The sequence below is a fragment of the Oculina patagonica genome, chromosome 9 (genome assembly GCF_052425735.1).
Source record: "Oculina patagonica isolate OP01 chromosome 9, crgOcupat, whole genome shotgun sequence".
In the NCBI taxonomy this organism is placed as follows: domain Eukaryota; kingdom Metazoa; phylum Cnidaria; class Anthozoa; order Scleractinia; family Oculinidae; genus Oculina; species Oculina patagonica.
Window position 1 is genome coordinate 22,179,491 of NC_135766.1, and position 12,865 is coordinate 22,192,355.

Sequence of the window (12,865 nt, forward strand, 5' to 3'; positions counted from 1 at the left end):
TTTTTAAGTTAAAAACGCACAATAGAGCAACATTTACCCTTGTTCAGTACTGTCATCCAGCAGGGGGGCTGGGGGGGGGGGGGGGGGGGCTTTAATCAGATATATTTGTATGTTTCCAGGTTGATGGGCCTATAACCGGGAGGGCTTATAACCGGAATTTTACGGTATTTTTCCAGTCCGTTGGCCCTTCCTTATATCGAGGTTCCATTCTGTATTTGTGAAATGTCTGTACATATGGACACCAAAGGAAAATGCAAAAGTGTCCGTATTATAAATAGCATGGACACATAATAAAGCAGAGTCCGTCAACGTGAGGCGAAAAAAATAAATGACCGCGCGAAAAATGGGAACCGTAAACTCTGCATCCTGGGAAACCCAGGGGCAATTAGTGGAGCGAAACGAAGGAATAAACCAGGCATGGCTTGGAACACCGTTTTCTTTACATTTTCATGTAGCGCTTCATAGATTAAAAAATAGTCATAATAGATAATAAATTGCATCTGTTCTAAAATATTTTAATCAAAGGCTATTTTCAAAACCTAAATGACAGATTCCCATGCCCTTTCGTATCCATACCTAAACTTGTGAAATCCCTACCCTTTTAAATACCTGAAGCCTGAAATAGGTACCCCTTGTTTCGGGGCGGAGCCTACGCGTTAATCCATACAAAGTTTCATTTTCTAGCTTTTTCTAGTATGGAACTTTAGTCTACATGTAAGATATTTCTCACTTAAATTACAAAAATTTTCACAAACAAAGAAAACTATGGTGGGCTAAGATTGCCATAGTCAAATTGGTATCGAATTGTAAAAAAAAGTTCAAACATAAAAATAAATACAGTAGAACCCCAGTAACTCAAACTCTGAAGGGAAACGAAAAACCGCTCGAGTTAGCCGGGTTTCGAGTTTTAGGGGTAGATTGAATATTTAATTTGCCAAGTTAATAATTGATAGTTTACTAATTTTTCAGCACTTCAGTATACAGCACAGTGCAAATTAAACTTATCTCGTCAAAAACTCTAACACGATCATAAATTCTTCGGATAAGAGTGGAAAATGGCTGTCAAATACGTGATCTGTTTTGTTGCTCTAATCAACCGTGGCGAGTTGACAAAACCGGGATTCGAGTTATCGGGGTAAATGTGACCCAAATTTTGATCAAGGGAAACAAAATTTAGTTTGAGTTAGCGGGGTTGTTCGAGTTATCCGAGTTCGAGTTACCGGGGTTCTACTGTAAATAGAAAATAAAAATAGTTTCACTTTCTTTTGTTTTTAAAAAATATTTTTAAGCCAAAAACTAAATTTAAAAAAAATGGAATGAAAAGCAGAAAAAAGTAAAATGAAATCAAAAATCCGCATGCCTATCGTTGCCATAGACCAGAATCACTTGCAGTTGTATCACAACCAACATGGCTACTTGCATCGTGGATTGAAGATAGAAAACTAAAGAAACTAAAGGCCCGTTTACACAGGCGATTTTTGTCGCGTAACTCAATGCAATTTTCATCGCGCACAAGTTGCATGAAGATTCGAATAGGTTTGAAACTCCTGCGATATCGCGGCGATTTTATGGCGATTTTATCGTCGGGATATTGTGGCGACTTCATGCAGCTTCGGTGCGACAAAAATTGCATTGATTTTCGCGACAAATGAAGTAAAAAGCAGGTGACAGGCCTACACAGACTACTAGTGACTACATCATGACATTCGTACGTAGTAAGCCGTTTTGTAAAATTGGATGATCCTTCCTGTCCACCTCCATGCGTTTCTTCTCAAATTTTAACTTTCAGTATTCAGGACATAACAAGTCGATAATTTCGATAGACGATAAAATTCGATCATTGTCTATGGAATTTGATACTAATCAATCGACAAATATTGGAAGTCGATAAAAGTTGATCACACAATTTCTTGTGATTATCGATTTGTTCGATTTTGATCGATTTTGATCGGAAATGTAAAAAAAAAGTCATATGGCGGGAGACAAGACAATAGTTGTCGCGCACACTTACTTGAATTTTGTGGCCGATTGAAAAACGTGTCTGCATTTTTGTCGATAAGTAATAGTATTGGACTGAGTGGAGACAAAGACGAGCAAAGGCAAATGCAATTGGATGTGCAAAAAGCAGGAAAACAGCAAGAAAGAATCCATTCAAATGTGCGTGATGGACGCGGGGCGGGGCCCAAACAGGATCCAATTGAAGTCTGGATACCTGATGGACACCCACGGCGCGGGTACGCGATGGCGCGCGCAGAACCAATCAAAATCGAGGATTTTGTTATAGATATGATTAAATCAATAATCAGTTAAAAATCTTGTGATTATTGACTTTTAGCAACAAATTAAACTTGTGGATTGACAATTATCCACAAATATCAAGTACTTTCGACTTATTGACTATGTTTTGGATGATCGTCTTTGATCAACTTGTTATGTCTTGCAGTATTCCTCCCTCCTTACTGCATTTCGCTTTTCCCTGGTCACCATATCCAGCTTCAAGCACAGTTCCTGTTTGCTCAAGACTGAATTCTTAGTAAACTTAATGTTTTTGAACTCGGTCTTACGTCTACCGAGACGTTTTTTTGCCAGATTACATGACTTACAAAAACCATCCTTTTTTTTCGTGATAACTTCACAGGCCTTAGAAATTAGCCGTGCATCACCGTTCACATCAATCTCAATGACAAATTGTTCTTCGTCCGGACGCCTGAGTACCTTTGAGTGGTGACCAGTTTTGTTGAACCCAAGGCAGGGATGAAGGATCCCACTTAGGCACTGCAAAATGGTTGGTAGGTCAACAGACGTGTTTGAATTATCAGGGGTTAATCCAAAAGCATCTTGATCGATACTTGCCGGTGTTCCGCTCGTTCCGGTGATACAAAAGGATAAATCACTTTTTACTGTGAGCAGAAGGGAATGGTCATGTCCATTTACCTTGTAACCAGTAAACCTCACGAAATTGGTCTCTGTCTCGGTCCGTCCCCTTTCAATCCATCCATGCAGTGGCGGAACTTTTGCTTGAGATCGAGATGCGGAGTTGCTTTTCAGACCGAGATTTCGAAACGCTAGAGGTCGTCTCCCATCGTGTCCTCTAGGGTAAAGAGCACGCACTTCTCCGACGAACAACTGACTCACCAGAGCCGTAACATCAGAGCGAGAGAGTTCAAAGTTTACGTTGTCTTTCTCGCTTTGGTACCTCGACATGATCTCGGCAAAAGTTGTTTGCGAATCTTTGACAACCTCAAAGTTTTTTGACAACCTACAAAAATAGGAAGGTGAATATTAATAATTATCTGTTACTTCTTGTTCATTTAGCACAGTTAAAACGAAAGAAATAATAGCTTACCATAAACGTGCCATAAGGTTGTCATTCGACTTTCGAGGTTTCTTCTTCGGAGGTTCGCCGGCGATATTAGCATTGTTTGACAATTCCATCGAAGGAAAATCAATTCAAACGCTCTTTGCAAATCAGCTGAGACGAGAACTGGACGTTAAAATCCCTCTTAAGACCTCCTAATCGACCCACAAGTTAGTCTCCCTCGCAGCCGTTTTTAATGTCGTCACGCAACATTTCTCCCCAATGTTGCGTGACGACACAAAAACGGCTGCGAGGGAGACTACCCACAAGTCGCATAGGAATGTCTTTTGGTCGCACACGCCTAGCACTGTAGGGAGGGGTAGAATGTTCATTTGTCGCTTGCAGTGTTATCTGACCCCTACGTAATACACAAAACACAAAATGCATAGTAATATTTTTTTCTGGTAATTTTATAACAAAAGATCTCAAATTCATCGATTTATGGAGCATATTTTTCGATCGGTTGAGTCGAACCCGTGGCAAATTATTAACGAGGCCAAACAAGGTTTTTTAAACTTAGAAAAAGAGAATTTTAGAAAGAACTGTAAATTAAGAAAGATACGTATGGTAAGGAGGTAGATCAATTATGATTGGAAAAACTAAATTACTTTCCTGTAGAAAGTGTTTTCAGCTGTAAAATTGGTAAATAAGAAGTTTTGCCGAAACGGACTGCTTGATTAGAATGTAGGAACCGTTCACACTTTTACAAATTTGAACTCGCATATTGATTAGTGCCACGTACTGAACCTTCGAGTTTTTCTTTTTCTTTTTCGCAGCTGAACTGCTTTTTGTTAAATTTCGTATAGTTCTTCGTTAGTAAACTGCAATCTTTTTCATCAGTAACTTTATCGAGTTGATATCTTTCGGTCTAGCGAGTTGTTTTTCTGTATGGAACTTTATAGTCTTAAAATATTTCTCACTTAAATTACAAAAATTTTCACAAACAAAGGAAGCTTACATCATTTCGGTTTCCTTTGCTCTCGAAAGTTGGAACATCTGGAAACACCTATTTTTCGCAAATGAATAGCACTTAATCTTGCGGAACAGTAATTAATTTAGCGTTTCCAGTAATTTGCCCTCGCTGTCTTGTAGCTCTCAATTAGCAATAATCAGAGATGTAATCAGTAATAAACACACCGACTCTCTCAAACGCTCTCAACTACGCTACGACCAGAGCTTGTAATCATGTTGTAATTAAAGACCCTGAAGACCAGCCGAGAAATTCACTTGCAGTACCGAATATTTTGGCTTCTTCCTTCTTCATAATTTGTCCCGTACGTTACACTATTGCTTATTTTGGTGTTAATACACCTCCATTTGATCTATGATTTTGAATAATAACAAGAAACAAAACGTTTTCGCCTTTACGACAGTTTTTTAACAGTGTTATACAGTAAAAAGATGAGAACGTAGTTTTTTTTATTAGCTTTGCAAATTTTTCAAACACAGGGCTGAGTTTTCATTGCATGTCATATCCAAAATTTATACCACAGCTTTTAACGGTCATAAATATTTACTCCTGTGACAGAATAACCCGGAAATAGGTCGTATAAACGTGAAGGAAGTTTTTTTTTTTTACTGAAAGTTCTTGTCGACCAAAAAGTCTGTAAAACGCATTCCGCACGTTTACTTATATAGCAATTAAATACATGAAAAGTACCGCATGAAATAAGACAAACAATGTGAAAACGGCCTATCTAATGAAGTGATAACCTGCGATCAGGCGTTCTTTTTTCTCTTTTCGAAAGGGAGAGGAAAAAAGAACTCCTTCTCCGGAGTGATAAAGTAGGGAGGGAGGGCATGCATGATCTCAGGTTAATGAAGTGATAACTACCGTAGGCCCTCTGCATGCCGGCCATTGTCCAGATTGTCCAACCTCGTTCTCAAGAGGAGGTTTGGGTATACATATGCAAATTTGCCCCGTGGCGTTCAGCTGGCTTTATTGTGCATTTTATTTCGAAGCTCCATTATGAATGAAAACACATGTGAGTCTTGTGAGTCTGGAGCGAACGACAATGCCGAATCATCGCTTCAAAAGTGTATTTCAGTCCTCAAAGCAGCCAAAAGTGACACTGAACGTTTCGCAGCGCTGTTGTTGGTCACACAACTTGTTCATTCGAACGCCATTGATGTTGTCGGACGAAGGCAGCTTTTCGAAGCAATCGGTTTCAAGTTTATAAACAGATTACTGAACACGAGGAATGTACCAAGCGACTGCCCACAAGACATCTACAACTCGTTGGCCCTGACAATTCTTGCCTGTTTTTCAACAGACGAAGAACTCTGTCTACACGCCGAGTTTTTGAAGAAGATACCTTTGTTCCTGGTCGGGATTTCTAACTCAGCCGAAGATTCAAATGAAAACCAAGCTAGCGTCGATGACTGTTATCAAATTATCGCTTCGCTCGCTTGTAGTTTGACCGGCTGTAGACATTTAGTGGAAAAAGGAGCCTTCGCAACGCTTTGCCGAGTCCTGAGCGGGGAAAATGATGGCAAATACACAACAAAAGCCATCGAAATACTGCTCCGAATCCTGAACAATGACCCACGCGTGTCTTGGAAAGAACAAAAAGATGTCCTGTTCGAAGCTTTGAACGCCCTGAGCGTGAAATTCAGAGAAGCCCGAAACAACACGAAGTTTGAACTATGTAGATATCTGGTGCTTTTCCTATCCGGTGCTGAGAAATCTGTTTTTCAAGGAGCCGAGCATCGCTGGTTGGGCAATGTTTACAAAGCTTTGAACGACATCCTACAGTCGAAAATTTCTTCTGAACAAAGAGATCCCGCTATTGTTTTAACATCGGCGGTCATAGAACTAGTAGGAATGGACTGGATGATTGAATTTTCGGAAAACGAATCGCCAGGATTGTTTATTCTAAGCCTGACGATTGCCAGTGTTGAAATTAGAATGATTTTGGACGGCAAAACTGAACAAGAGATCTCACCCAAAGCAGCCGTGCTCACCAGCTGTTTCAATATCCTTGAAAAAGCAATTAACTTTGCTGTTGTCAATGCAGGAACTTTGAAAAACAATAGGCAATTACCATCAATTGTTTCTGAAAGCCTCCCGAGAGTTTACACCATAGCAACCGAGTCTATTCATTCCATTGTTATGTTCCTGGAACATGTGGCACATGTAAAGAACAAAGAAACAATTACTGGACAACAAGAATGCCAGGTGGTGCTGGCATCAGTTCGAATTCTTTGTGCTTGGATGGCAGAAGAGACCGCAGCTCTACAAGACGACATCTGCAAGTTGCTGCCATTTCTGTTGAAGTTGGGGAAGGAATCACTCAATTCTTCTACAGGTATACACAGCATTTTGTTTTGATATTGTAACTGTTATTTTTTGTATCCTGAAGTTGGAAAACATTTGGTAAAGTCTTTTTTGTTGGTATAGAAGATTCATTGGTCATGGCTTACATTTTGAGCATCTTGCAAAGTACAGCATCTGTTTTAAAATTTACGTAATGCGAAAGTTCCAAAACAGTCAAGATTGCAAAATTAAAAACTGTCTTTTATTAAGGTTTATATTCAGGTCATATAACTGCATTTTATGCCAGTTTAAAATTAATTTTCACAAGTTTTTACAAGAAACGCTTAAAGGGGAAAACTTTGAAAAATTGCGAAGGCAATTACACACTTTCCAGGACATACAATTTTTTTGTCTCAAAAATCTTTCAATGTTTGGTAAGAAGTAACTTTTTTATGAGCTATTGGGACACTAGTAGATTTAGGATATTTAGGAATCCTTGAGAAAACCAAGCCACAAATGTTTTTTTTTTTTCAAACAACTTTGTAATTGCATTAACCTTTTTGCAAACCTCAAACCTAGCAAATGTAAATTGCAATTTCACACTCTTGCTTTGCAGTCTGTTGTGTCTATCTCACAAACCATTTCAAAAACTCAGTGTCTTTCAATTGAAATGTTTTTTGCAAGAATTAAATTTAGCACACTTTGTTTGTTGAAAACCATGCAAAGAAGTTTAATTGATGGTCAAGGCACCTTCAAGAAAAAGTTATCAGAAGAAATATTTGTGCCTCTCATAGAGAAACTTTCTGACCATGTGTAGCTTTTTGTTCTCAAGGAATCGAAATAGACAAAACCAGTAAACAGAAATGATTATTAGAAATGTTTAACTGTAGCTCTTACATGTACGTAGTTTGCCATGTAAATTCAGGGCCTAGTTGTTCAAAGCAAGATTATTAGCTAATCCAGGATAAACGTCAATTTTTTTTAACTTTTCAGTTAGGACTTCTGTTTACATTTTCTGTCCTTCAGAAATAGAAATAGAATGGAATAAGAAAAAAGCTTTACTGTTAAAGTGTAGCTTTGTGCCGTTTTCTTGGCGATTTGAAACATGCAAGAGCAGTTTCACGAGTTTAAGTTTTTGACTCCTGTACAGAATACAATTATTACACAAGGCATACAACTTGGACATCGAAGAATCCAGATTGGCCTCTGGTTTGTACTTGCTTTCAAGAATAGTCTTGAACTGAACACTGAATTTATTTGAGTGCAATCAACCCAGGGGGGGGGGGGGGGTACTTGCAGTATACATACATTTTTGGGTTGAAAATTGGCACCCTCTGTTTGATTGAATAAATCAGTATCGAGGTGCTAGGTCTTGTACCTTTTGGGGTATAAAGTTTTGATGCCAGGTATTTTTTAGGGTGTAAAATTTCAGGTTCATGTATTTTTTTGGGTTGGCAATATGAAGCTCCGTCGGACCCCCAACCCCCCCCCCTCCCGTCATGTATACTGCAAGTACCCCCCCTGGGGCAATCAATAAGTGCCGTCATGCTTTAAACTTACTGGAATATCAAATAAGGTCATAAGTTTGTTGATTTACGATGATCTGTACCACGATCTAGGACAATTTATGCAATTTTCACTGAAATTGGTCAAAATAACTTCCTAACCCATATTCACACTCCTTGTGGTCTATATAAAGGCCTCCAAGTGATAAGGCAAGATAAGATAAGATAACTTTATTTATACACGGTTTTTCCATCAGTCAATTAAGTTACTGGACTATCTAGATTCTACCTATCTAACTAACTACCAAAATTTAATAACAACAAATTCAAATAAAAAAAAGAAAAGAAAAGTCTGCTTTTCATGGAGGCCATGTCTAATATATACCGTACCGGTATTTATTCGGTTATAAGGCGCACGGTTTTTTCAATGAAAATCTGTTTTTCTGTGGAAAGTTTATGCCAAAATTGGGGTGCGTCTTATAGCCGAGTATTTTCGCCCAACAAAATCTTATGACCGCCATTTTACCGGAACTTACAAATAAAACAAGAAAAATGAAAACACTTAATGTTGGTCATTGACTTTTAGAACAACAAAAGCGATACGAAGCATGCTTGAGAACTTGGTAACCAAGCTACAAACTCAGTGGTTACTGGAAACTACACATCTGCCAGGTTACTAAGCAGCTAAATTCGAAGCATGAACAATGGAAAGATGTTTTGCTCAAGTGGATTTACGTCTTTTTTTAGCATGAAATGTTACCTTTTCACTCGAAGATTGTGCCAAGGAGTATGATCAACATTCAATCATTCAAATTCTGTAAGAAGAACTGTCCTTAAATTGATCACCGAATCTTTACAACTCTCCAACTCATGGTGCGTCTTATAACCGAGTGTTTTAGGAAAATTTTCAGTTTGGAAACTTGGCATGACAAAGTTGCCAAGTTTGGGGTGCGTCTTATAACCGAATAAATATGGTATGTATAACAAAATATTTCATTTTTTTTTTCTCTTTTAGAACATGTGTTGAAGTGTGACATCACTGATGTTTCACATTCAAGTGCAGTGGACGATGCAAGTTCCCTAAATGTGAATGATATGGTAGATATCATGAGGTTTTTACTGCCACCATTGTGCCATTTGTCAGCTGACGAGAAAACACGCAAGATCCTCATTGAAAATGATGGAATTATACTTTTGTCAAAGTACTTCTTTCGTCAATGGAAGTTTTGGGGTGAGAACATGGAGTACAGCACGGATGTAGATGAATTGGAGACATGCCTTGTTACAATACTAAACATTTTCTTGAACATTATTGTAACAGAGCCAAAACTTTTAACAAGAGATCAGGCACTCCAGGAGATTGGCCACCATGCCGTGACTTCCACTTCTCCCTTACTCTCTGCAGAAAAGAATGTTGTCATTCTCATGAACCTGGTAGTACTCGGACTTATGTTTATCAGGAACCATGCAGAAGTCAACAGCATGCCATTCGACTCTGCTGAACTATCTGTGTTCCTGAAGGATTCAGTTCATGTCTTAAAAGAAGCAAAAGACTTACATGTAACACCCCGCACCAAAGACATCCCATCTGAACGCAAATCAACCCAGCTGACAGCCAAATGCAAGGAAGCATGGGCAGACATTTCAGAGCTATGGTTTCTTGGTTTGCAAGTTTTTTCAGCATTGACGAGTACTGTGGCTCTTGCTAGAGATGCACTCAAAGCAAGTGGGTGGACTGAGACTATCGTGGCCTTTCTAAACTGCAGTCAAGCACAAGAACTCTCTGGAGACGAAAAGGATGTTTTAGTGGATCTGGTCAGAAAGGTTAGTGATCTGTAAAGTTAGAATTTTAAAACAGACAACAGAAAGCCACATCTGTGGATTTTGATTTGATCGAAAAATTGAGATCTACCATATTTTCTCAAATAAATGCCGCGTCTCGAAAAAACGCCGGGTTTCCAAGGAAGATTAGGAAATAGCCCCCTCAAGAATTTATATGAGCCCTGGCTAAAAAGCTGTAGTTGAAATGGAAATATGTAAGTCTGTCAAAAATAAAGTATAAAACCCTTGTTTAATAAACTCCGTACTCGAATAAACTGCAGGAGTGAAAAAAACGCAGAGTTCACCAGGCCAAGTTTGAAGTTAATGCTGGGGATGTTTAATTGAGAAAATATGGTATTTTGTTTTCAAGTTTTGTTGATTTTGATTTTGTGATTAAAGTAAATAATTAAAAGTCACAGCATTTCGACCTCTCCAGTGTCAGTCAGTTTCAAGTACGAGCAAAACTACAAAATTAGCATAGTTGTTTGTAATATATTTATGCTAATTTTGTTGTTCTACTCACATTTGAAAATGACCTAGCGGAGGTCAAAATTCTGTGCCTTCTTTCTGTTAATGTTTATCACAAAATCTATATCAAAGACAATACTTCTCAAGAATTTGTTTGCATTTTTTGATCGCTGTCAGCAATGTTTTGTTATCTGTTATTGATTATACAAAGACAATTTTTTCGTACAGGAGAAAATTTTAGTTTCAAGTTTTTTCAAAGACATTCCAAAATCTCAGACAGAGACAGTTACATGCATGTGTGAGCCTCTATAAGTAGAACTAATGAAGTTATTTTTGTCATAATTATTTTCTTAAAACTATTGCCAAATATTTACTTTATTTTTGATAAAGGTGACTCAAGAATAACACACATGTATTTAATTTAAGTGTTGTTTTTTAGCCTTTTGTTATGAAAAGTTATTTTTATAGTTCAATATTTTTAATAATGATACAGTAACTCTTTGAGGATACCAACTTCATTCTTAAGTGCTTTATAGAAGTGTGCTCTAACTTAATTACAAAAACTATAAATACTGATATGAAAATGTATATCAGAAAAAAAGAAACTAAAACAAAAAAAATTAAATCTATTTCAAATCTATAACATTTTTGTATCTAAACATCAATTCCTAAAGTATTTCCAAGTTTACAAAACAAATCTTAGTTATACTGCACTGTACTGAAAGATTGCAGTAGTCAACTACTTGTCAATGAAATAATGTTAAGCTGCACTTATTGCTGAGTAGAATTCTTCGGTCAGTGCTAAAATACACTGGCTGGTTTAAGTTAAACAATTTACTTATGCAAATTCCTTTCTTGAACTTGCCATGGATACACCAGAACTGCTTGGTACTGGAAATCTCTTTTGCTCTGTGTTGCACTTTACTTCCACTTAATTATTTCCTTTTCCTGTTGTTTGTTATTATTATAGCCCTATCCTAATGCATAGCCAAACAAAAGTAAATTAGATAAATGAAAGGGTAAATATGTTTATTAACCTTTCTTGCCTGCATGGAGGACAAAACAAGAGATCAACTCAATCAGTGTGTTTGTTCAGTTTCTTGTCACAAAATGGCTGCCTTGTTGACTGTTCTCATCCTTATGTGTTGTTCTTGTGAAGTCTTGGTTCGAGTATGTTGTTACTTTCATTCACAGCTGTATACTTGACAGGTAGAAATGGAAAATTACATTTCTACTACTTTTAATTGTTGCTCATTTTCTTTTGTCTGGTAATAATCTGTTGGTTTCTTTTTGAGATGGGTTTGCTATTGGGGCTGGTATTCAACAATTGATTGTAATATTTTAAGGAGGAAAAAGTGACGCCCTTCTTGTTTTCTATATTCTTGTTTTTCTTAACATGAAAAGAAAAAAAATTGACTCTTGTGTCTCAACCAACATATTTTTAGTGCTGCAATCGAACCTCTCTCCACACAAACACTCATAGAAATGCTTTATGGTACTCAGACTGGTATCGGTATGTCCTCAAAGCTTCCACAACATAAGTTAGCAGAGCCAATGTATCGAAAAACCTTGTGTATGTGGATTTGCTTTTTCCACAAGCAATCAACAGACATTTTAGTTGAAATGGCTCAGTTGTGCTGTGCTGGAAGCCGTCAGATTTAATTACGAAGGTTAGAGCGGCCATGAGAGGTCCTCGAGATTCTTTACCAAAACTGCCAAAATATTCTCTCGCTTGATCGTTTACTCCTCAGCATTCCTCTTCTCTTTTGGTCTTTGACACTCCCTTCGCTTTTGTGCTTTATTCATTTTGGAAATTCTCCACTCTCCATTTCTTCACTTTTGTCTTCCTTTTCTTAACTTTTCTTTCAATTGCGTGTATTCATTGTCTTAAAATTTCAAGGTCAATTGCCATCTGTAAAAACAACAAAAATTAAATGAGTTAAAATGATGAGTTAAAGCTTTGTTTTTTTCATTTCAACATTTACCATGAGTAAGATACAAAGCAAAACAAATAGAAAAAAATAGAAATGGAAAACGGGGCAAAAATACAGCTAATTTGTTGCCCTTGATAAATTACAATTAATAATTGTTTAGTTTAACATTACCTTCAGGGTGTCTCATGTTTAAGTTTGTAACTTCAACTTTTTATTCCATGTTGACTTTATCATTTATTATCTCTTACAATTCTTCAACCTGTCAAGATTGTGATACTTCATTCTTTGAAGTATCTTTTAATCCTCTTTGCTGTGGTGATAAACTAAGTTTCCCTGCAGTTCATCCATCTGTAACAAGGTGCGTAATCGCTGAATGATCTCTTCGCATGTCATGTTATTTTGTGGTGGGTTGTAGGGTTTATCTGCAAGGTTGTGGTTCTCAAGCTCGTCTTGCTTTGCTTTCCCGGGTTTTTCTTGTGAATCTGCATGTAATGTACTTGGAATTCATTGCAGTTTCTTGGCA

General features: G+C 37.5%; 2 protein-coding genes across 2 annotated transcripts in view; one reads left to right on the top strand and one right to left on the bottom strand.

The window, feature by feature from the left end:
- Nucleotides 1–2,294: 2,294 nt before the first annotated feature.
- LOC144666087 (uncharacterized) lies at nt 2,295–3,556 on the bottom strand. Its single transcript, XM_078527434.1, has 2 exons — nt 3,347–3,556; nt 2,295–3,259 (listed from the first exon to the last, which is right to left on the bottom strand). The coding sequence occupies exons 1-2, from the start codon at nt 3,433–3,435 to the stop codon at nt 2,431–2,433; spliced, it is 918 nt and encodes a 305-aa protein (XP_078383560.1). The 5' UTR covers nt 3,436–3,556; the 3' UTR covers nt 2,295–2,430.
- A 1,771-nt stretch (nt 3,557–5,327) lies between these two features.
- The window catches only part of LOC144665036 (neurochondrin-like), a 30,790-nt gene continuing 23,252 nt past the window's right edge, over nt 5,328–12,865 (top strand). Inside the window, exons 1-2 of the mRNA XM_078526217.1 lie at nt 5,328–6,666; nt 9,135–9,943. Of these exons, the coding sequence (XP_078382343.1) occupies nt 5,328–6,666; nt 9,135–9,943 (2,148 nt within the window). The remainder of the gene's footprint in view (nt 6,667–9,134; nt 9,944–12,865) is intronic.